We start from the raw sequence: 25,451 nt of genomic DNA on the forward strand, positions 1-25,451 counted from the left end.
CAAGTGTATCATCTTCTGGTTAAAGACAATCAATGGCTAGTTACTAAAGCGAATGCTTTATGGGGATTGCGTAAATCCTGGTCATGGTGGAGGGCAACTGTGATGGAGGGCTGGGTCAACAAGACACCCTTTAAATACAAAGTCTTTCTTTGGAGAGTGATGATTGGGGGTCTTCCGCTTGCTTCGGCTCTTTCCAAGCGACGAATCTCCAATGGCACCTGTTTCTTTTGCACCACTACTATGGAATCCGCCCGCCACAGATTTATTTCTTGCCCCGTCGCTAAGAAAGTCTGGTTGTTTTTGTCGGCCGTTTGGCGAGGGGTGGTTGGTATCACACTGCGCCCCTTTGATTGGGTTTTGGGCCAGCCCAAATACCCTACTCCCGCACAGCCACATATGAAGCTCATGTACCACTTTCTTCGATACTGGGGCTGTTGGCATAACTGGACCATTCGGAATGCTTTTCTGTTTGACTCCGCCCATAATGTTCAGCGGCATATTGTGAGGCTTAAGGGCCTCTTGTATTGGCAGTTAGCTCTTCTCCATCGTTCTGATTTGCTCTCTACGGAGGACTTCCGTCCTTGGCATATGGCAATTTCCTCCGCATCCTTGCCATGAAATTGTAACTCGTAGTACTTAGCACCTCTTCACATGATGGCCTGGCTTGTCGTCATGTATCTTGTAATCAAGTAATCTTGTATTTTTTTCGTAATTAATACAATTACCTTTTACGAAAAAAAAGAGAGAGAGATAGAGAATCTTATTCGGCTCTTTGACTTGCTCCCTCGGGAGGACTTACTTCCCTGACATATGGCAATTTCCGCTACGTCTTTGCCATGACTTTTTGTAACTCTTGGGTTGTTTACTTCTTGCGAGAGAGAGAGTTCTTGCACGCGATGGTGTAGAGCCACCGTGTATCTTGTAATCATGTAAACTTGTACTTTTTTTCGTAATTAATACAATTACCTTTTACGAAAAAAAAGAGAGAGAATCAACACGTAAGTCTTAGAATCTAGAGAGATATATCATATCAACCATAATTCTTGAAATTAGAGACATAATAATCAAGTTTCAACAATAATAAAGATTCAAAACATTGCAATCAGCAATGGATTGTCGCATTCACGATTCAACATTGTAATAAACAATGCTGCATAAGTCCAACAAGTGTGCATTGCAAAGGCACAAAATATGCACTAAACTTTAAAGTCTAAAGATCCAAGTCACAAGAGCTCCAATTTCCAAGTCAGTACTCTAAAGTTCCAAAAGGCTAGCCGCTAAGTGCTCTGATTCATGGAAGATGGCTTGAGTGTGCTTGAATGCTCATCTTGTTGAACAACACCATCACCATCACCATCACCATCACCATCACCATCACCATCACCATCGTTGTCATCTTTTTCCCAACGTATAAAAGAATCAGCCTTTGCAACTAATGTACGAGCTAGCAAGCGAAGATTGGAGCTCACATAAACTAGGTCATTTGTCTTCATTGTACCAAGACGATTTCTCTTCTTTGAGTGAATGTGATTGAATGAGCTCCATAGTTGCTCTAAACAAGAAGAGCTAATTGTTTGGCTAAGAATACAAATAGCCAAACTTTGCAACTTTGGAGCTTCTGCCCCATAGTCCTCCCACCATAAAAGCAGCCCCAATATTTGTCCTATCCTCTAGTGCATCCTTTGTACCAAACGTCCCTAATGTTTGCCGATACATACAGAGCTGATTTTGATTTTGCGTTGCATTTCACAGCTAGGATAAAGCCTTGCAAGCAATGTGTTCCAAGCCTTGACCACCTCAAGGTTTCTTTCTTGCATCTTCCTTGAAACTCAGGATCAAGCACATATGCTGTAGCATGCATAGGAGAGTCATACTCATTTCATCTGCTAATGCATAACTCCTTGATCTGCTCATACCTGTCTACATTTGGTTCCAAACTCTCCAACCTCTCAATCATGTGATCCATACCTTCATAGATCTTTCCAATGCATGGATCCATGCCATCTGCAAGCCTCAACATGTGCATAATAGGATCAACCATTTGGTTGGTGCGATTCACCTCATCCCAAAAATCTCTATCAGAGACATATGCATTACATAACACAACAGTAGCAGTGGCAGCCCTAGTCCAATTTTCATACTCATCACTAGCAAATAGCTCCCCAATTGCACCTTTGCAATAGTGCAATCGACCAAGCATAAGAAAGCTATATGCAAATCGTGTATCCGAGTATTTGAGAAGTTCTTTGTCACTTCTCTTGTGAAACTCAGCATGCAAGTACTGATGATTACATATAAATGTGATAATCTTGTTGCCTTTCGCAACAAGAGATGCAATCCATGGCAAGTTCCCAATACCCTTCAACAAGTTATTCAAGCAATGCGCCATGCATGGACTAAAGGTGATATGTGGATACATTGCCATTAAAATGTTTCATGCTGCCTTGTTTGTAGGTTCACCATCTGCCACAAACTGCACTACATTTTCTGCCCCAACAGCCTGCACTGTCTCGCACCACTTGGATGCCAATACATTTTTAGTCTTTCCAGTATTTGAAGCATCATGACTATCAATGAAGTATACATCCCCACGAGAATATGCGACAACACTATGTATGGATCTATGGCGTGTGTCACTCCATCCATTTGCTATCAATGTCACTCCATTTCTTGCCCATAGATTCTGAATATTTGCTGTCGCAATCTCTATGGCTGCTTTCTCCTTACAATGTAGTCCCGATAGTTTTGATAAAAGGGGTTTATATGTGGGTCCATACTCGGCAATGTTTGTCACCATATTTAAAAAATATGGCGACTTGGCTGATTTGAATGCAATATGGTCATGGTAAAAAAGGCGTGCCATTGCTGCATTTGTTTCCTCTTTTTTCTTTCGTTCCCATGAAGTGTGCAATGAACTTTGTCTAACACCACGACCTGCTGCCACTGATGGCCCACGAGAAGATTGCATAGCCACTAATCCTGGTGGTCTTCTACATGAAGCACTATGCCCTGCTAGCCTTGGAGTCCATGTTGTTGGATCCACAGCTATATTTGGCATTCTCTTGGCATGTGAATTCCCCATAGAAGTGGTTATGCAGTCAAGTAACTACTGCCTTTTCTCAATTAATACATTGGTGCAAAAACGCATCTCTTTCCTCTCCTCATGTAGAAGATGGGCTCTCACTTTATCAGCCCCACTAGTGTGAGCATAAGAGCAAAGTTTGCATTTTCAAGGGCTAGCCCCTCCACCTCTCGATGGCACCTCTGCATCTACCTCATCCCACCATGACCAAGTAGTGCTTCGACCTTGTCTAGTTGTTGATGAAGTGCTTGCTGAGGATGATGAAGATCCCATAGATGTCAATGCTGCCATCTATATAAAAGTGACAAATAATCAGTAAAGTTCAATGAAATTGCAGAAATTTGCAGCCAAAATTTCAACATGCACGTGTTAAATGTTTACTAAAAATGCTCGAACTTCGGTGCTACTTCAGCCTGCATTCCTTTTACTGAAAATGCCACAAATTGGGGCATTACAGCCTGCATTCCCTTGCTGAAAATGCCCCAAAATTTGGCGTATTTTCAGCTCCCAAAATTTGGGGCAATGACTGATTCAAAATGCCACAAATTTGGGGCATTCCAGCCTGCATTCCCTTGCTGAAAATGCCCCAAAATTTGGCACATTTTAAGCTCCCAAATTTGGGGCAATGACTAATTCAAAATGCCCCAAATTTGGGGGCTCTTTTAGATCTTGGGATGATGGATTCCAATGCCCCAAATTTGGGGACACCAGCAGCAAAATTTGGGCCCCAATCCTTGAGAAATCCCCAAATTTTGAGGCAACTGCCAACAACTGATCCAAAATGCCCCAAATTTGGGGGAGATAATGGTCCTATTGAACAAAAATTAGTACTGAGTAGACAAACACTTTGGTTGGTGCTTTATACGAGATTCCTCACTTGATCGCAGGCGGGAGTCGGGCCAGGCAGGTAGGAGATGCAAGCGGGAGATGCAAGCGAGGCAGGTAGGAGAGGTGAGGCAAGTGAGAGAGATGGGAGAGACGGGATTCGTCAGGCCACTAGCGAATAATGGGCGCCAACAAATGACTTTTTTTAAATAAAAATGCATGTTGCTGGAACGGCCATTCCAAACAGGGAATGGCCCTGGAACGGCCAGGGAATAGCCCGAAATGGGAGGGTACGGGACATGGAACGGGCTGGAACGTTCGGCTAGCGTTTCTTGGGCTCGGGCCTCCCGGAACGCGTTAATCCGTTCCTATGTGCCGGAACGGCTATTCCCTGTCTCTATGATGAGAACTCAGATGTATGCTCGAGAAATGGAATACATACATCCAACATGAGATAGTCACATACAACAACGAGTCACTGGCTGCGTGAGCATCGGCACTGGCTCCTCTCCCCACAGTAGGAGATCCACAAGTGATGATGAGTGATTGACTGATTGAGGAGGAAGAGCCTATAAATGGGACAAAAATATGTCCTTAGAATGATCAGGTTGGTCTGCATTTAATGCTGGTCGGCCAACAGTAAATGCCCAATATGACCATAAAATGACAAAAATAAAAATGCCTAAATATCCTAAATAATGAGCCCAACCTTTGTATGCCTAGACTCACACATGAACTGACATATCTACTAACATTTGCCCCTTGGTTTGCTCGGGGATTGGCCTTCACTCTACTCCTTGAAAGAAAAATTAAGCCCCAAATTATTATTTGAAGGCACACTTCTTGAGACAAGTGAGAAATAATGATTTTTAAAGATATTTAGAGTTGTACCAGCAAATTCACTGCTGAAATGCTTCAAATTCATTGATGAGGCTTCAATTGGCATGGAGGAGAGAGAGAGTAGTGGAAGAGAGAGAATTCTAGTTTTCTTGCACAAAAAATGACCAAATAGTAGTTGCATGCATTATACTATTGCATTTAATGTTGTTACTGTTAGAATTTACCAATTTTGGCTGTGCCTAATGTAACTTGTATAGTGTGGACACTTGTTAAAGTGTCAAAAGTATGGTGTCTCTAGGACCGTGGGTGCCACTTGAGAGAGTTGGAGCACCATTCAAGACAGCTTGTGTCTATAAATATGGCACTAACTTCCCTCATTCTTCGTTCCACATATTCATTCCTTTTGACACTTTATCACTCTCTTCCATATTTTTCGCTCTTTTCTCCATCCTCTCCATTGCCGTTCACACCCTGCAAGGAGGACATTATGGTTCTTATGGTTCGTGGCTTTTGCATCCATCTGTACTTGGCATTTTGTAGCCTACATTATTTGGCATCAGCCCTCCTCACTTGGCATCACCATCAGGTTTTGTTTATAGCAGTTTTAGGTGGTTTATAGCATGTTACACCCTCTTTATCAGCCCTACATCAGATACATGCATTTTTGTGTTTTCTTCACTCCTAAAGGGCTGCCTAGCTGTCACCTGTCTGCAACCACTTACATGGAGAGATCTTCATAAAATATTCTCATGTTTTCTTCTCTAGCTGGCTGCCCATCATTTGCCTTAATAGCAGCCATCATTTGAGAGAGATTTCAACATATACTTCATCTCTGACAACTCTTGAGGACTGTGTTTCGGTCCCTGTATAGTTGGCTGTCCTTTCCTTCACCATTTAACAGTACTTCGATATCCCTACAGGTGCTGTTATTCAGATAGGACAATGTTGTTATCTTAAGAGCTTCAGCTTTGTTGTATCACCTTGATTCACTTAGCATGATTCAATTATTCATCATTCATCATCATCATCTTTTGAGTTTTATGAGTTTCTCTTCTCTCTCAGTGTTTGTTGTACATACTCTGTGTTTCTTCCCACAAACCTTACAGTCTCTTTGGTTTGCCTTTATAAGTGTCATATTTTAACATGGTATTAGAGGCAGAGGTGCTCATAGAGCAAGGAGATCTTATGCATTAGAAGACAAATACAGGTTGCGGGAGCGGCAACATTTTATGATTACCCCATTTTTGTTGCATCATTGGGCGTTATCCTTACCTTCTCCCTCCCATCCTCCCTTTTATAGGTTGACACTTTGGTGCTATGGCTTCTCCTAATGGACAATCCATTGGGTGCTCCTACTGTGGCAAGAATGGTCATACCAATGAATACTGTGAACTTTGACCTTTGCTCTCCATATCCCTTGAGTATAATATGTATACTACTCGGCACTCGTTGTGCCATAGCTCCCTTCTAGGCCACAGACTGTTCTCCATAGGCTATCAAGACAATAAGATGCATCTGATGCACACTAAGTGCTTACAAGCAAAAGGAGGATCATGAGGCACCATGACCTCCTGGAGACCGCTGGAATGTGCTATCGAGGTTTCCTCCACCTATTTTTAGGTCCACTAGCTACCATGGCCACGGCCTGCAGTTTTGCAATCCGCTCCACCGACAGACCGTGATTGTTGGAGACCATCTTCTCGTTAGTCCGCTCTTTTGAGAGATAGAGGCTATTCAACTCCTTCCTCTTTGTTGGCTCCACAGTCTGCTGCATTGAGAGACAGTGGCTATTGCCCACCTATGGCTCCACCGGAGCTATCTAGTCCCTCATCTCCCTTGTATTGCTCCATGGACACTAATTCTGATGCTAGCATGGAGGAGATTCTATGTGGGAGCTACCTAGCCTCTATTCCATCGGAGCCCTAGCGGACATTATTTCCTTTGCCTTTAGATGTTCTAAAGGTCATGATCCATGAGTTTCCTAAGTAGAAAAGTCATTATTTGGAAGAGGGCCTCTACCACTATGGGTGTTGCTCCCATCCTTCCTTTGATTTTCATGTGGTACAAAGGGCTCACTTTGAATCATCCTTGAAATCATCAGTACTAGGGGTCTCTCCATCTGCTCCCACCCCTCATATATCACCTTCCCCTAGGTAGTGGCTGATCCTAGGTGGTTCTCCTTGTGTGGTAGAGGCTCGATCCCCATATGGGAGCCCCATATAGAAGTGCTAGTGTGACCAAAGTGTCAAAGAGCCAGAGCTTCGTCGGAGGCTCTTGAAACTGTATGTGTGTGCATTGGGTATCCATTGACCCTAGAGCCGCATAACCTCATGTCAATCTATCCTCTGTTGCTCTTGTCATTCCCTCTCTCTCTCAGAGGGGGTTTGAAAGGGGGACTTGTCTATCTTCTTCTTTAGGGGGGGGATCCCGTTCCTTCGACTTCAGAGGGGGTCCTTTCTCATCCTATGGTTCTTTACACACCTTGTTGACAACCCTTTACCTTCTTGGGGTGGTTGACATCCCTATGCTACATCACCCTTTTCATTCCTATTTCCTTATCTATTTACTTCTCCTCTTTTTACCATTGACACCTAGGATCTATAGGTGCTTCCTTAGACCTTAGTTGTACTTTGTACTTTCATTGTGCCGTGCAATCTTAAGCTAATACACTCCCTTCAGCTCACACTGTCTACTATCTACTAACTGTCTCTTGTTTCTCTCCTCCATAGCTACCTGATTCTCAAAGTTACCTATTGTGAATTAGGGTTTTGTTGCAGTCTAATCCTCCAAAATTAGATTCAGCAGCTGTGAATTGCTCCAAAATGTGCATCAGTTACTTTATAGATGTTCGTAAACTTTCAACGGGAAAGAATGAGCCCAACATGGATACACTTACATGCAGCCCAAAACTGATGAGCCAAACTTGACATTTGGCAAAATTCCATTCTCAGTGGGGCCCCTGCATGCAAACTTTAGCTACATAGCCTTTTTGCCTTGCCCACATTTAGGAATAACATTAGATGCTTGCCCACTCTCAATTTTAATTTTCTAACCTTTGTGAACGACGAACGTGAAAGTGTTGAAACTTTTCACAAACGTTAATTAGAGACATTAAATGATTTAAATCTCTAACCCCACGATACCATAAGTCATTTCCAAGGGGATATTCAATGTCCTAGACCAAGATTTGGAAATAGGTATCCAATGGCACGTGTCTAGAACAACGTCTACCAATGTCCCCCGCTATCGACGTCTTGCCACGGTGACACACATTTAACTTAATCTCACATGGACACCTCACATGTGCATAACTTAAGTATCCCAACTTAATTGCCCAAAGAGCATTAAGTTAAATATTCACATCCTTGTGACACTATCCCTCCCTCCCATCCTTCTTCTATCTAGTTTTGGGAGGCCATCTCTAGGAGCTGTTTGGCCTCCGTTCCATTGCACCACCTTCTTTGTCACTATCAGTGGCCACTCCTTTGTCATCAGACACATTGGAAGCTGTGATTCATGAGTTTCCAGATTCCCTATCAGGTCTTTTTCCTCTTGTTTTAGAGAGGGTCACTCTTCAGAGTATGGTCCTTTGTGCATCTTGGCAAAAAGCCCTTTCATACTTCATCTACCTTGGATGGGGTGGTGGTCTTTGAGCTCCCCCCTCACCTATTGATTAGCCAAGATCTTAAGGTTCTACCTAGACTGGAGCCTTGGATGTTTCAGCCATGACTTGGTGGCTCTGCCTTCACTTCTTGTCCAACGTAGAGATGGAATATTGATGAGCAACCAAAGTCATTAGAATCTAGATGCATTAAAAGTTAATTGTAGTGCATTAATTTCTGATTTTGGTCTCCATTAACAGCCCCTAAAAGGCTTTATTTGGATGTATTGGCATTTATTGCACGTGCTAGGACAAACGCTCCAAAATCCCTGGGCATTCTCTCAACCCCCATTCATTCATCACTCTTTAAGTCAACCTTGCTCTTCATCGACTACCGTTCATCACTCACGCTTAGTGGATGCTGCCCCACTGGAGTGTCTGATTGCTGCCACCTGTAGCTGAGTGGAGCTCTCTACATCAGCTGGAGCTGCTGCCCCAATCAGCTGGCTGCCACCCACATCATGCTGCCTAGCCTGCTGCCCAGTTTGGAGCATTGCTACTCATCTGTGTTTTCACCACCAGCTGCTGCCCATCTATGTTTTTTGCACTAGACAAGTGCCCACTCTGCATTTTGCTCTCCTATGAAGATGCCAAGCATCTAGATGACTTCGGACAGTGGCCACGTCATCATCATCTGATGCTGCATTTTGTTGCAGTAGGTAGGGTTCTTCAGCATACGCCTTTGCTGAAGGGTTGCCCAGAAGTCGCCTGATTGCAACCACCTTTTCTGTAGAGATCTTCATCGACGCTTTTGCTTTCTCTCCTCTACTTGGCTGTCCATCAGTCGGCTTGATAGCAGCCATCGTTCGGGAGAGATTTCAACATCTTTTTCACCATAAGTGCTGCCACCTGATCAACCAAGGACAATGCAGTCATCTCTGAAGACATAAAACCTTGAGGCTCTCTCACTCCAGTGTATTAGCATTGAACATGATTCATTACTTCATTCTTCTTCTATGTTTCTAAGTTCTTCGTCACAGTGTTTGCTATACACATTGTGGTCCTACTGGCAAATTACAACCTTACAAGGTTGGTAGCACCAAGCTCCCCTTGTTTTGTTCTCTTTTGTAGCAATTTAGGGTTTTTTGCAAATTCGATCTGAAATGATGTTTGTAAATGAGAAGAGATTAAAAAAGAAAGTTTTTCTAGATGTTATGCCAAGTTTGAGTTCTTGTTAGTTTGTATAAAAAATTTACTTCTTGTTTCAAATGTTATTTATAGAAATTGTGGATTGATTTATTAAGTTTACCATGTCTGTTAGCCTCACATAATTGTGCTATATTGAAGATACAAGGTGATGTTCACAATGGAGCAAGGATTTATGCCGATGGAGACATCATTGTACTAGGAAAGCTTGAAGGAGAAGCTCATGCTGGGAGGAGTGGAGATACATATGCAGTCGTTTTTGCATGCCAAATGAAGCCAACATGTATGAGTATTGCTGGTTGTATAACCCACTTTGTACCTCCTAATCCTCAATTTTGTGAAGTTGCATCATTGTCAAATGGTGAGATAAGGTAATGGCTTCTTTTTCTGTGGGAGATGTTATGTTGTTTCATCTTTTAATAGCAACTTTGATTTTGTCTCTTGCATTTTAAATAAGTCCTCAAAGCTGCAGAGTAGTTTGGTAGTACATGTAGATGCTTGAAGCAATTGAAATGAGTCACTTTAATATGGTGCTTTATTTGGCAGGATTCATCAAGCTGTTGATAGGTCCAGCAATTTACAGATGGAAAATGGGGCAAATCTGGCCAAAGCACAAACTGTGGAAGGTGGTCATAAGTCATGGCTGATCTCTAACATAAATAGTATCAGAAAGCCTGCAAAAGTGGCGATATATACGGGGGCATACATTTTTGTCCTTGGGGTTGCCCTTTTTCTGTTTCCAAGAACGTTATTTGGTATTTCCTCCTGCTTAATCAAGTTTTTGAATAGCAGTTACTAGTCTCTGCAACCCTTTGTAGTGTTTAATACATGCACTTGTCAGCAGATGCATGTTGGTTGTGGAAAGAAAATGATACAAAATGCTCTTTGTGTATTTGGGTAGTGGCTTGAACATTGTGAGAAAGAGAAACTTTTGTAATAAGAGCATTTAATAAGCTGTATTGTCCTGTTGGGTTTCACAAATGCCTATGCTTACAGAGGAGTGTCGGTGATCAATAGGACACTGGGGCACTTTTTACTCTCCGTACGAGAGGTTTTTTCCCCTAGACTTTCTTTTTTCGTATGTGCCTATGTTACACATTTATGGGCATTTATCATGTTGTACACACTTTTGGATGTGAACACCCCTTACAACCTTGAGGTTTAAGGGTTGTACTTTGTACTTTCAGATTACACTCAGTCTATTGTATTGGGTGTCATGCTTCACTCTCTACAGTGTCCACTGCACTCTCAGCTGAGCTTCGATCCTCTCAGCCTCTCACATTTGGTATCAAAGCTGAGTTTAGCTCACCTCCAGCTCACGTGATGTCAGCTCCCGCCTTGAACATGAGCCTCCTTTTGTGGCTTGCACTTGCCTGCTCTGCCCCCAACACCTATAGAGCGCCGCCCTGTGGTGCTCCTCCTGGTGCATGCTTGCCAGCGCCCGCAGCGCTGCCTATTGCGCCACCTTTAGTCCCTCTTGTGCCTGCCTGGAAGCCTACTTGCCTGCCGCCTGACGCCTCCTGCGACTAGGATGCCACCCGGTGCCGCTTGTCTGAGCAGCCCACCACCTATGCCTTGGTCTCTGCGCCGCTATTGCAGCTTATGAGCGAGCTAGTCCGCCAGTCCGCCACCACCGGTTCATGTGCCTCTGGCCCGCTTCTTCCCTCCACGTCAAATTCAGGGTAAAAGGACATTTTTTATCAATTTTTAATTTCAAATCTTACTCGCAGGAAAAGGATTGTGCCTGGGCAACATATCTCTACATTTGCAAGTGTCTGGGACACATTTCACGCAGAGATTTTGTGAAGATTTGGGGCTTTTGTTGTAAATTCAGAGATTGGCAAATGTATTGTAGTCTTAGTTTGAAATAGACTGTTTTTGACAATTTTGGGGCTTTTGCTTCTACAGTGTTGCCAAGCATTGAATGCACACCTTGGATTGCGTGCATTATAGACAGTTTTGACAAAGTGTACTTCAGTTTGCTAATTGCAGCAAGCTATTTGCTGTAATTTCTGGAAATTTTGAGATTTCCAAGTTGGTCCCAGCTTGGACTCTTTTGCTTCTTTTGGCATTGATTATCATGGCAAATCAGGGAGGTGTTGTATTTACATATGTATCCAAGGAGGACAGATTGGATGGTAACAACTATTCACTTTGGTCCTTCATGATGAAGAATGTGCTGATTGCGAAAAATCTTTGGGACTATGTAAGCGGAGAAGAAGTTAGGCCCGGAGTTGTGGCTTTTGCTACTCCTCCAGGAGGACGTGGACAACGGGCACCTCAGCCTATTCAGCTTGCTCCACTTCAGCCACTTCCCCAAAGATCAATAGCTCAAAAAGCATGGGATACACAGGATGCACAGGCTTTGTCGCTGATTGCATTGGTAGTTCAGTGGTCTATCATCCCTCACATTCGGTTTGCAGTTTCTTTACGAGAAGCCCGGCTAACTTTGGAGCAGATTTTTGCTGCTAAGAATGAGACCCGCATCTCTTTCTTAAAGAAAGAGCTTGAGACAGTGAAGATAGATGAGGGTGATTCTATGCAGGATCACTTGAATAAAATTCAGGACTTGCATGAGCAGCTTATGAATGTCGATGAATACTACTCAGATGCATAGCTGATATCTACTACGTTGAACTCATTACTGCCCTCATACTTGGAAGGATCAACTTGTCAGACTGCAATGGCAAGCAGGTTCGTTTTGATCAGGATGACTGCCAAGATTGGGAGGATCATCCTGAAGATCATTATGATTGTGAGGGTTGTCGTGATCATGATGCGGATCATGGTGATCCTCCCAACCACCCCTGCCTCTTCCCCCCTTTTTTAAGCCCTTTCCCTTTTGGAGACATTTGTTCCTAGTCTTAACTCTCATGATACCTTAAAAGCAGGTGCCTGTCCTTCCTAACCTGCCCTCAGACTAGAAGCTAGTTGGGACCAATTAAATCTATTGCCTTGCAAAGTCAAGGCCATCCTCAGAACCTTCGACATCTGGGAATTTGTTACCACCCTCTCCCTCAGCCTATTGTGGATCCCCGTGTAGGTTCTGCAGATTTGGTAGCTCTCTAGGATGAACTTAACTCTCGTGCCTATTCCTTTCTCTTATTGAATTGTAGTGATGCAATCCTTATGCTGCCAAAGTCTAGACTCCTGTGCTGTGTCTGTACCCCCCACACACTCTTCAGCCTTTGTACATGGATTCCATTTCCTGAGTTTATTCTCTTTGAGTCCATTGTGTTCTTGCTGTTCGTTTCTGTTCTTTGTGTTTACAACAGTTCTATTAGCTGTCTTTTTGCTTCAGCTGCTCCACACCATTTTGACATGGTATCCAAGCCCAAGTCTCTTGGTTTCGGTACTGGTTGCTGTGTGCGACTGCTGTTTCAGATCTCTGATTGCATGTGTAGACTGATCTGAAGGTTGTGTTTTACTGCTATCCTGATCCAGCTGGTCTGGGCATCATCTATGCTAGTTGGGTGACAGTTTGGGTTTTCTGCTTGCTATACCTTTGTTTTATCAGTTACAGCCTGTGTTTTGTCTGTTCTGCCATCATTTTCATCGCAGCTGTTGACATTTTACTGTTCTGTGTAGTCAATTCTCATTTTTTCACAGGCCTCATTTTTTAATCACAACTGTTTACATTTTGCTGTTGTGTGCAGTCAATTCTCATTTTCTTCACAGGTCTGAGCTTCTTCAGCCTGCATTTTCAGCCTGTTTGCATTTTCTAGTTGTTTTGACATTGTTTAGGGATGGATCACTTGTGTTTGTTATCGTGCTTTTGTCACTACACTCTTCACATCTGTTTCTCTCTCTTTTCTAAATTGCTCTCTTTTTGCTTTAAGTGTTGAAGTCTTGGTGTTGGGTGTTCATCTAAGTGTCTATCTCTTTTTTCATGAAGATAATTGAAATAAGTAGCAATATTTACATCATACCATCCGGTCAGCTAAGAAATAACAGACACAAATGAAAGGCTACCAAGACTTTTAACACACAAATATCACACAGTGTCTATCTCTCTCATCCCCCTTACTTTATCTTCTTTGCATCTCATCTGCAATGGCTCCTCCATGTTGCAATACTGATGATAAGCTTGAAGTACCTAACTATGTAATCTGAAGTGTGGTGGTGAGAGCTTGTTTTTGGTAGTAATGACTATGGTATATCATTTCAGGATTTGCCTTGCATTCCCCAAAGCATGATCTCCTCTTCCATCAAATTGAATGAAGGAACTATGAGGAAGTAGTCCTTGACTGGGACAATGTAGATACTAGGGCTACTCAACTCTCCTTCATTGCATCTCGACTATGAAGTCCTTCTAGTGGTTACCTCTTGTAGGATATCTCCAGAGGCTTGAATTGTGATCATCTATGGTCTGTAGTAGACTATCTTGTTCAAGGCAATTAATTGAGCTAAAATTGCATTAGCTTGACTTAAGTAGCCCCAAAACACACTTGATTTATGAAGAAACCATCTTATTTTAAAAAGAAACGTAATCCTAGAGAGTTATTGTGTCCCACATGCACAACCCTAATTTGGGTGCCCTATACTTTCTATAAATAGGCATGTAGCCCATCACTCTCCCACAGTCTTGTTTTTTCAGGTTTCAAGAGCCATATCTCTGCTGCCCACACTCCGTTCATGGAGGACATCGCAATTAGAGCCTTCTATCGTAGTGTGTTATCATCTGGCATCTGTTTCTAGCCTCTATACCTGTTGCCTACCTCTTGGAGGTGTTGCCAACATCAGGGAATTTGTGTTTGCTGCTGCTAGGGCCAATCGCCATGATTTGCATCTAGTCACCATCATTATCCTGCTTGTGTTTGCAGTCAGTCTCTCTCCTCCAACTGTTGTCATCAGCATTTGCATTGTTGCCATCAATTTCCACTTGTTGCCCAACACAGTCAACTTGCGTTTACTTGCTTTTCATAGTCGTCAATTTTTCTCTTTCCTCAGGTATCTATGTTTTGTCTTTCTCTCTTCTACATTGCCATTTACATCAGATCTAGTCTTTTCTGGTTGCATTTACTGGTGTTTGACACTCAGAGGTTGCCTTTGCTACGATTCAGGATCCATTCAGAGTATGCCACACTCTACAACTCATAACCTCTGCCTTGATCCCATAGATACGAGAGTTCGAGATTCTGTATTCATTGCATAGAATGCTTGCTACATGAGTACTGTATATTCATTATTCATTCACTTTATTATTCATTGTGTTCTCTGTCTTTGAGTTAACCTAACTCTAACCCTTATTGTGTTCTGTGTTTATTAGTTTGTGCTTTGTTGTACGATTGGTTTTGTGTTTTTTGCATTTAGAGCATTTCTTCCCAATTGACATGATAAAGCTGTTTCTTCTTAGGTTGACACAAATCTAAAATCAGCTTTTCTCATATGACCTCATTGATGTTGAGCATGAGATTGCTCTACACTTACAAGGGAGGCTACCATCTTAATCCAACGGGAAATCTTTTGATGCTTTTGTTACTTTAAATTGGGAGTGACAAGTAGAGTATGAAGAAAAGGTAGTGATACCATTGTGATAAGAAGGGTTATCTCTAAAAGGATTGCAAGAAACTAGTGGCTTTGTAGGAGAAGAAGAAAAAGAAGGATAAGTACTTCTCCAACAAGTCATCATCTTTAGATTTTGATTTCAGTGGCCAGGCAACGAAGGCTGCATTGGCCTTTGTAGCTTTCTAGCCCTAGTGGTATTGTCATCCTTCACAACTCTCTAGTGTGAGAGAGGTAGTGTGAGAGGGTATTGTTGGTGTGGCATTTGAGTCTCATCCATATGTAGGTGTTGTGGACCTTGAGTGTGGCTTTTCACATGCATCGACTAAGCTTGGTAAATTCAAATCTTGGAGTTGGTTTGCCTTTCAAGTTGATGATGGGATGTTTGATAGAGAGTGGGTTCTTACTCCTAGTTTGTTCTCACACGACGAGGCACTTTGGCGATTCGGGTGAGGTAGGGAATCCATGGTCTTGACATGCTTTTCAGGAGTTGCTTTGTTATAGGCATCAAGGTCCAATTTTTTCTACTCCTCATGGTTACGTATAGGTACGTTCTACATTGACATCAATGTCTTTCCGAGGCATCTTGGTGGTGGCTTGATCACCCATTGCTTGGGTATCAATGGTCCTATTTGATTATCATTGTTGTAAAAACTATGATGCGTCCTAACTCCTTAATCATTGTATATTTTTTTGTATTGATTATCCAATGATCTAAGAGACGATGTCAACATTGCGTATATCCTAGGTTAGGGAACTCATTGGTAGATGGCATTTTCATTCTATGTTCGGTGCATTTAATGCAGCCAACTTGAATCTATGGCCACATTCAATGCTAGTAGACTTGATGTATTTCCACAACTAATTTATTGATTCTCTTCTCCACTTTATTATTTATTCATACATGTACATTGTATCCTATTGGAAAGAGGGAGATTGGAGCACTATGTTGGTTATCCATAGCACGTGCCCTTGTATACACTTTTGAGCTTTGTATATGGATTCCATTTCCAAGTCTATATTGGTGAATAGTTTTGAAACTTCACCAAATATCTCTTGGAAACTTTATCTCTGACCTTGCTTTCCTTAGGTGCCAAAATCTGCTTGGATACCAAGATCTCATCTAGCTCCTCAACTGTAGGTTGAATTTCAAGAGATACATTCTCTAGCACATCAACATGAAAATGCCTTAATAAACTAATATGAGAAGCATTGTGTATCCACCAATGTGGAGGTAATTTTAGTTGATATGCAACATTGTTGATCTTCTCTAATACTTGGAAGGGCCCATAGTATCTCATACTTAACTTTGGATACAACCTCTCTATCCCTTTCATATTTTTCAGCCTTGCCTATTCAAAATGCAACAATACATAATTGCCCTTTGCAAATTGCAAAGCATGTCTATGGTGATCAGTTATCTTCTTTTGCTTTTCATGAGACCTTTGAGGTATATACTTTATCTTTGCATATGTTGAATCCAAGCTTTCCACATAGCTATCAGCCTCAAAGATCTTATCCTTAGTGTGCAATATAGGTGGTACCTTATTGCCACTCTCAACAACGTCAAAAGGAGCTTTGCTAGTGGAACTATAAATTGTATTGTTGTATATAAACTCAACCAATGGTAAATATTACTTCCATTGTGTCTTATGATCTGATACATAGTACCTCAAAAGATCTAACATTGTGGATTAAATGTGAAGGATTGTTTTGTTAAGGACTTCAATAATAAGTGCAAGTTAGTTGCAAAAGGAAGCAGAGTTGGCTACATGTTTACTTTGGATGTTGAAAATCCTGCTATAAATGTTGCAATATATGCTAAAGGCAAAGGTGTAGTTGGAGACATTGAAATATAGCACAAACACATTGCATATGTAAATCTGCAAAAGGTTGAAATATAGCACAAACACATTGCACATGCAAATTTGCAAAAGGTTGAAATTAATACAATCAAAGGGGTTGTCTTGCCTATATTCAAAGTTGTAGAATTACATAGTTTGTGAAGCATGTCAGTCTGAGAAGTAGGCAAGGCAACAGTTTTTACATGACAAAGATATAAGCAAGAATATACTTTATGTTATCCATAAATATGTTTGGGGCCCTACCCAGAATGTATCTCTTGGTGGCAATAAGCATTTTGCTACATTCATTGATGATTGCTTTAGGAAACTTTGAGTGTATTCACGAAGAGAAAGAGTGAAGTATTTGAGCACTTCAAAACTTTCAAGGCTGTTATTGAAATAGAAACATACTTAAAATTTAAGTGCTTAAGGTCTAATGGGAGGGGAGAATACCTCTTCAATGAGTTCATTGATTTTTTGAGGTATCATGGAATAAAGTGATAGCCTATATGTAGGTATACCCCACAACAAAGTAGGTTTGTAAAAATAAAAAACAAATATATTGGATAGATTGCATATGCATTGATGGCTAAAAAGAATATGCCCAAGCATTCTTATTCTAGGCTATTCATACCACTGTCTATATTATAAACAGGTCTCCCGCAGTTGCAGTTCATCATATGACTCTTGAAGAATGTTTTACAGGCAAGAAACCTAATGTATCACACTTAAAAGTGTTTGATTATATTACATATGTTCATGTGCTTGATGAGTTAAGAAAGAAATTGGACCCAAAGGCTAAAAAATGTATTTTCATTGAATACTCTACAGAGCAAAAAGGGTATCATTGTTATAATCTTGTTAGTGGTGAGTTTTGGGTGAGGAGGGATGTTATTTTTTATGAGATGGGTAATTGGTATGCATCTAGTGGAGATGCATTGGATGATAATGATGATTATGTGCAGACAAAAAAGGAAGAATCACGGACTCTTAGTGGACCAAAGACATTATCTAGTAGTAGATCTATAGTCAGCCCTTGGTCTAGGAGACTAAGGAGTAGTGTCATATCTTCAGGTGCATCTACCAGTATTGAAGGTAATGACAAAGGGAAGATGAAAGTGTTAGATGGTAATAATACATCTAATAGTCCTGCGGTTCTTAATGGAGACTCTAGTGGCTTAGAGAGTTTGGATAATGAGCTTAGCATTAGCCTCTTCAGACTAACCATCTATTTGCGGATGGAAGAATGATGAGAATTTCAATGTGGTACCCATATTCTCAAACAACCCCTTCCAAAATAAACCGGTTATCTAAGGATCTTGATAATTGACGATTGACTCTGGCATACCATGATATTAAAAGATATGCTACAAAAATAAGCGTGCTATATGTTCAACCTTTCTTTCTCATTGGAATGAAATGGGCTTGTTGTCAGAGTGCAGCGATGCGGAAGAGTGGGACCAAGACAGAGAGAGAGAGTGAACACAGAGAGAAGAGAGAGAGAGAGAGAGAGAGAGAGAGAGAGAGAGAGAGACAGTGGAAGATGAAGATCTGCTGTATAAGTTATGATGTATACAAAGATATGCAGATATGTACACGTGCGCAGTGCGCGTGACTACGTGTCTCCACCTCGATGATGCCACCTGCTGTTCACCTCGAAGTACGCTGCAATCTGCACGATTTCTTGCTGGAATCTGCAATCACAAGCGAGAAATAATGTGCTGGCTGCCGGCTATAAATAGCTTGGGAAAATGCGATAAAATATGACAGGTCGGCTGCATTAAATGCAGCCGACTGGTATAGATCTGTCCGACTTGCACCAGACTGCCACGTGGCAGCTGACGTGGCACTGGTGACCTGGCTGCCTGCTCTGCACTGTCCAGGGGATGACAATCGCTAACACCCCCTCTCAGAGCCTGGACGGGGCATAAGGCTGAGGGAGCTGGCATGTCTCCGAAGTAGAGCCTGGGGAAGTGCCTTCGTAAACAAATCTGCAAGATTGTCCTCCGTCTTGTAGTACTCCACAGTTATGGTCTCATCCAGAAGCTTCTCCCTGATGAAGTGGTACTGGATCTCTATGTGCTTCATCCGGGCATGGAAAATAGGATTCCGGGCCAAGGCAATGCAACTCTCATTGTCGCATCACAGAAAAGTAGGATAAGTCTGGGGGCAGCCAGGCTCCTCCAACAATCTCCAAAGCCACACAACCTCACATGTGGTGGAAGACGCGGCCCGATACTCCACCTCAGTAGAAGAAAGGGCTACCATGGGCTGCTTCTTGCTACTCCATGAGATAACACCTGCACCCAAGGTAAAACAGTAGCCTATAGTAGACCGCCTGTGGTCCACATCGCCAGCCCAATCCGAGTTGTTCCAACCTGCAAGTACAAGATCTGAACCACCTGTGCCTACGGGATAATGAATCCCTAAGTCAGAGGTCCCCTTCAAATACCGAAGTATCCTCTGAGCAGCCTGCCAATGCACCTTCTGAGGTTCACTCATGAACCCCGCAAAGAGACCTACAGCAAAACAAAGATCAACACGAGTGTTGAGGAGCCAAATCAATGATCCAATCAACTGACGGTAGCAGGAAGCATCCGCCAAGGGAGAATCGGAATGGGAAGTGGCCTTCCAGTGTGGATCCATAGGAGTAGAAATGGTCCGACAATCCTCCATCGCAAAAGAAACCAAGAGCTCCTGTACATATCTCTGCTGAGAGATGAAAACCCCCCTCTAAGACTGATAAATCTCATGGCCCAAGAAGAAGTGGAGTAGACCCAAGTCTGTCATCTCGAACGCCTGATGTAAAGCTGCCTTCGTCTCTTTGACCTTCTGTGCATGATCACCTGTGACAATCAAATCGTCAACATACAACACAAAAAGCATACAACCGGCCTTGGAAGTGTGTACATAAAGCTGCAGATCGGCCTGGGAGCTCCGATATCCCAACTGTGATTGAAGGAACGAGTCAATCTTCTCGTTCCATGCACGCGGAGTTTGCTTTAGGCCATACAAGGCCTTTTTTAACCTGTAGACTTGCCCATCGGAAGATCCAAAGCCAGGAGGTTGCTCTACATAGATCTCCTTATTCAAATCACCATTGAGGAAGGCCTACTTCACATCCAATTGGTAGACAGGCCATCTCCTATGGCCAGCCAAGGCAAGAACAGCTCGAATAGTCACCATACGAGCAATGGGGGCAAAAGTATCATGACAGTCAATCCTTGGGCGCTGTGCAAAATCTTTAGTAACAAGGCGAGCCTTGTGCTTGTCCAAAGAACCATCGCTAAGGTACTTGGTCTTGAAGACCCATTTGATGCCAATCACCTTCTTATGAGAGGGGCGAGGCACGAGATACCAAGTGCCATTCCTCTCAATAGCCTCCAACTCGGCTTCCATAGCTTTCTTCCATGGTGCGGACTGTAAAGCCTCCTTCACGGAGGTGGGCTCTCGATCCTGCATAACACGGGTCATCAAACAATAGTTAGAGCAAACAAGCTCTGTAGAATGTGCTTGGTGCCGTCGTGACCGCCGCGGACCATCCTACGGTCCCCACTCCTCAGGGGCCCCCTCGATCCCTGAATCTCGGAGTGTGTCACGGGCCCAACGAGGAGGAGGCCGGATCTCTCCTCGTTGCTCTCCATCAGATGAAGACGTTGGGATATCCACCGGTGGTAGCCCCTCGGGGGTGACCGGTGGAAGAGTAGACTCTGTATCTGAAACAGAATCGGAATCACAAGGTGCTAGCTCCATAGGAACTGTCGCGGGCGCCCAACTCTCCCCTGGATCTCCAAGAACGGGATGCTCCTCACCCGCTGCTATGGCCGGAACCTCCACGAACCGCACATCTCGACTGGTGTACACGTCCCGCTTTACGGGATCATACAAGTGATAACCTTGGGACTGAGAGCTGTAGCCAACGAACACCTATCTTCGGGAAGCCGCTTCAAATTTATCATGATGAGTCTTGGGAATGTGAACATAGGCTTCACACCAAAAAACCCTAAAAGTTGAAAGAAGTACCCTCACCTTCGTACGAGAGCGAACAATGGAGCTAAAACATTTGAGCCTTCTACCTCTACTCCAATGGTTACCCATGAGATCGTGCTCCTTCATATTACTGACTTGGAGGAGACTTCTTCACTGGTTGCCTTGTCTTTTGAGAGGCCTTGGCTAGTTGATAGTGAAGCTTCTAGTCATATGACTCCACGAGGTGGTTTATTGTAGGATCTATGTCCTTTTGAGGGTTTAGTTACTATTGGTGACATTGTATTGGTGCTTATTTGTGGTGTTGGCACTTTGCCTTTGTTTCCTGATCGCACTTTGAGATATTGGGCGTGCAATATGCATGGGAGTTGAGCAAGCATGATGACCTTAATTGCCTTCTTAGTAAAGTGGTTGAACATGGTGATAGCAACATTGTGATGGGGTTTCCATCGGGATAAAAAATGGTAGATCCATGGCAACATGCCAGACTCTGCTACATTCCTCCAGACATTTGCGGTCAGCATGGGAGATTAGGCACAAGCTGGAGAATGAAGCGAGGAGCATAGGTCTCTGGGTAGGAAGTTGATATCTAATGAGGGACAATACACTATGTTATCAACTGCTTTTGCCACACTAGGTGTTGCTTGGTTGAAATCAATAGAGGCAATGGCCAAGGAAGTGAGGGTAGAGGCTCTTGAGAGAGCATGTGCTATAGCTACCAACATAGATCTCGAGAGCACTAAGATAAGGGACAAGAACGAGGGACAAGGATGACATTGAAGTTGGAGAACTTGGTGGATCACACACTTGTTTTGGACTTGGGCTTTCCACTCCTCTCAATTTAAGGCCTTACTAGGCTTGGTACTTGGGTTATCTTTACCAAATAGGCCGTTCGTATTGAGGATACTTCTACAAGGGCTGTTATTGTGACAGGTTGGTAGGAGAGCGGGCTTCATAGGCTCCATTCCCCTTCTCTTATGCAGTGTCCTCCGAGATAGTTGTCTATTGCTACACCCGTTCCTGCTTGTGCACCATCTATTCCACATGTTCCTTTCCATCCCCCACCCCCTCCTCCGGTGGTTCCCTTGTACGGGGATGATCTCGGTGATACAATTGTGGATTCCTTGGCCCCTCGTGTTTCAAAGGGGTTTTCCCAGGATCGTGAGGAGCTTCGTCATCGACAGTCTATGTCAACGGACTTTTTCGACATTGGTATTTCTCTTGCCACCCCAAGATTCGTTTCTCCCTTGGCCTTCGGCCACATCCAAGATCTGAGAGGGGATATTAGCAGTCATTTTTGTCATGCCTTGTTATCTCTTCCTTGTGAGCCTCAGCTTGAGTTAGATGAGAACTTTAGGAGCTTTGACACGTCTGTCATTTGTTTTGACAGAGGAGATAGCTCATTCTAAGAGCCTTGAGTTTATTGCCTTTTAGTGCATTTTCTTCTCCAATCGGGATTTTGTGTGTATTTCCTAGGCAGTTTCTACATTCATCAGTTTGTCTCACCTGCTGGACATTGTTCACTATTTCCAGGATTTTTTTTGAGCACTTTTGGCATTTTACTAGTATTAAATGTTGGTTGGCTATTTCAGGTCAGTCAAATTTGGGGATGTTTGGCTATATATAGTCTTTCCCACTCAGTTGGCAAATCATTCATTCATCTTTCTCCTTCCTTAGCAAGTGCATACTTTGACTCTGTCATCTTTCTTCGTCTCCAGTGCGGCCATCATCATCGGCTTGATTTGGTGCCCTCATTTTACTCTATGGGTTGTGTGCAAGGATTGATTAGTCTCCTTCCGCTTTCTCGTTTGTACAACATTCTTTCTTGTTCAGTGCATATTTCATTCTTCTTTTCTTGCAGTCTCTCTCTATTCCCTCGTCTCTGTGTTTCTGTTCCTTTCTCTTACGCACTCTCATAGATGCTACAACCAATTTTGTAGAGGACTGCATTTTTGACATGCAGTTATAACACTTCCATGGATGATTCTACATTTAATGCTACTGAAATGTAGTATACTCGGTGTTTTAACAATGGGGCATCGAAGCATATCACTTCACGGAACTATTTGTTTAAATCTTTGCATTGAGCCCTTGCAGGGAAACATGTTACATATGCAAATAATAGCAATTATGATGTTTGTAGCATTGGTTTAGTGTTAATTACTACTCTGTAGGCGGCTTAGATTTTATGCTTTTAGATGTCCTGTTATGACAAAAAATATATTGTCCATTTTTGCTTTCAATAAGCATGGATTGCAGATCATCTTTGAGGATGACAAATATATTGTTAGGGACAGAGAGCTTGATTACGCTCTTTGCTTGTCAGGCACCTTGTATAAGGTCCTTTTCTTGATAGTCACACATGAGAGGTGTTTTCATGATGATGTGGTAGTTAGCACTCTTATGCTTGGTATGCAAAATGCGAAGCTATGCCATGCTTGCTTCGGTCATATGACTTTTGGCATTCTCACGACTCTTCAACTTTGCTAGATGGTGGATGCCTTACCTCTTGTGGAGACTTCACCTCCCCATGCATGTGAGGATGTATGTTGGGTAAATTGGATAGGTTCGCTTTCAAAAAGGATGGTGTTGTGTATGCTGTCCAAAAATTGCAGCTGATACACTTTGATGTATGTGGTCCCATGCAGACACGAGCGCTTGGGGGGTCATTTCTATTTTGTCACTTTTATAGATGATCACCATAGTTGTTAGATATAAAAGGTATGATATGGTACGGTGTCGTGCCACTACGTAAAAACGGTGTGAATGTATCATCATCCGACTTTCTTATTGATCAAGAGAGTCAATGTTATCTGAGTCATTAGTACTAGTGTGAGTGGCATGCATTATCTAAAAATACTAGATTTTTGGACAATTTAGTCTATTTTAGATATGTTGGATATTATTTATTGTGCAAATCCGAAAAAGTTAAAAAAGCTTCTAGATTAGGATGGCATGCAAAAAGCAAGTCATTTTTTAAGCCAGTTATGGGATTTTCGTAGAAAAGACAGATTGACGAAATCGTGCGTGTCACGATCCCTGTTGACAGGCTGAAAACTGCGGTTTGAACTGAAAGAGGAAGAAGAAGTGATCTAAGAGATCCGTGACTAGGTGTCTTGGAGTTTTATCCTCCTTCCGGAGCCAACGGAGCCATCAGATTTGGGTTTCGAGCAGCAGAGAAAGAGCTGTAATTTTGATGCACGTTTTGTTTTACGAAGAAGCTCCAGGAGATCTAATGCTTGGAGATTGCTTCTTAGTAGTGCAAGGATTCCAGGTTCTTTCAATACATATTGATTCAATTCATTGTGCTTTGTCTTTGTTGTGTTTACCTCTTGTCTATACTCTTTCTTATCTTCCATCTCCTATTTCTACTTCCTTCTACCTCTGATCTCCGGTGGATTTGACCTTTTGACAAAAACTCATCCGACATTAGTGAACCCGATATGAAAGGTCGTCAGAAGAAGGAAATACAAGATGGAAGAACCTTCGAACACAATCTCTAGTGATGTTTTGCAACAGTTGGTGCAAAATATGATTGCTTATGCAGGTACAACAACAATAATAGGTGATGCAAGCTTTTGCTCAAATAGAAAGTGTTGTGATGAATGCTTTGCAAGTAGTTGAGCGCGAGGTGAAGTTATTGAATGGCAGGAATATATATGCATATGTACATACCTATGCTCAGAAGATGGAATTCTTTGGGGTGGCTCAACCTGCATGGAGCTGGTATTTTGTACGTGTTACTGTACATGAATTGAAAGCACGGATTACTGAATTATACTTGCAGGATGTTGACTGGGTAGCTTTCAAGAAGACACTCAGGGAAGAATTTTACATTGAAGATACTAGTTTGATTACACGCAAGACTTTTTAGGAGTGGGTTTTACAACCCAATAAGGGTCTTGTGGCTACAGAATTGTTAAGAGAATTTGAAAGTCGATTTGAGCAGTTGAATCTTGCAGAACAACAAGCTCTTGCAAGTCAGAAAATTGAATTGTTTCTATAGGTAGTTGATCTTGAGCTTCAAGAGAAGCTTGATGATTTGCTGGAGGATTAGACTACAGAGACAGGTCTGAAAACAGAGTAAAGACATGTCAAGGAAGCTGTTACTGCACTTGTGAAGAATCATAGAAGAAGAGAAAAATCGCATGTCTCTAGCTTGCCCACTGTTACGGGCAAGACATTTGATGTATCTAGTAAGCCATCTACTTCTGTGGCTAACCCTATGGCTGTACCTGCTATTGTTCCCTCTGTTAGGGAAGATGTCTTAGATGAATTGGTCAAAGGCATGCGGGATCTTTAATTGAAGGTTGTAAAATTGGATGAAAAAGAACAAGAGGAAAGGGGACCGGCAACAGTCCCTAAGCCAGGAAAAAGATGTATGTGGTGTGATAGTTTGCAGCATGAGAGAAAGGATTGTGCTACCTATTAAGAGGCCTTGGCACGACAGCTCATCTTTTGGAAAGATGGCAAGATCCATGCACAAGAAACGGGATTGTCTTTTGCTTTGAATTTCAGAAAGGGAGGTATGCAGAAGTTGTTGGAAGACTTGGCAGTTCGA

The 25,451-nt window shown here is 42.5% G+C and overlaps 1 protein-coding gene across 11 annotated transcripts in view; it reads left to right on the forward strand.

Annotated features, from left to right (window-relative positions):
• The window catches only part of LOC148014785 (uncharacterized), a 104,827-nt gene that overhangs the window by 39,221 nt on the left and 40,155 nt on the right, over positions 1-25,451 (forward strand). For 9 of the 11 annotated variants that reach the window (XM_087665939.1, XM_087665940.1, XM_087665945.1 and 6 more), the window contains exons 2-3: positions 9,696-9,925; positions 10,101-10,309. In XM_087665939.1, the coding sequence (XP_087522065.1) occupies positions 9,696-9,925; positions 10,101-10,309 (439 nt within the window). The remainder of the gene's footprint in view (positions 1-9,695; positions 9,926-10,100; positions 10,310-25,451) is intronic. The other 2 variants (XM_087665950.1, XM_087665949.1) reach the window with 1 other exon arrangement.

The sequence above is a fragment of the Lygodium microphyllum genome, chromosome 24 (genome assembly GCF_053477565.2).
Source record: "Lygodium microphyllum isolate KBCC chromosome 24, Lygodium_microphyllum_v1.1.10, whole genome shotgun sequence".
Taxonomy (NCBI): Eukaryota; Viridiplantae; Streptophyta; class Polypodiopsida; order Schizaeales; family Lygodiaceae; genus Lygodium; species Lygodium microphyllum.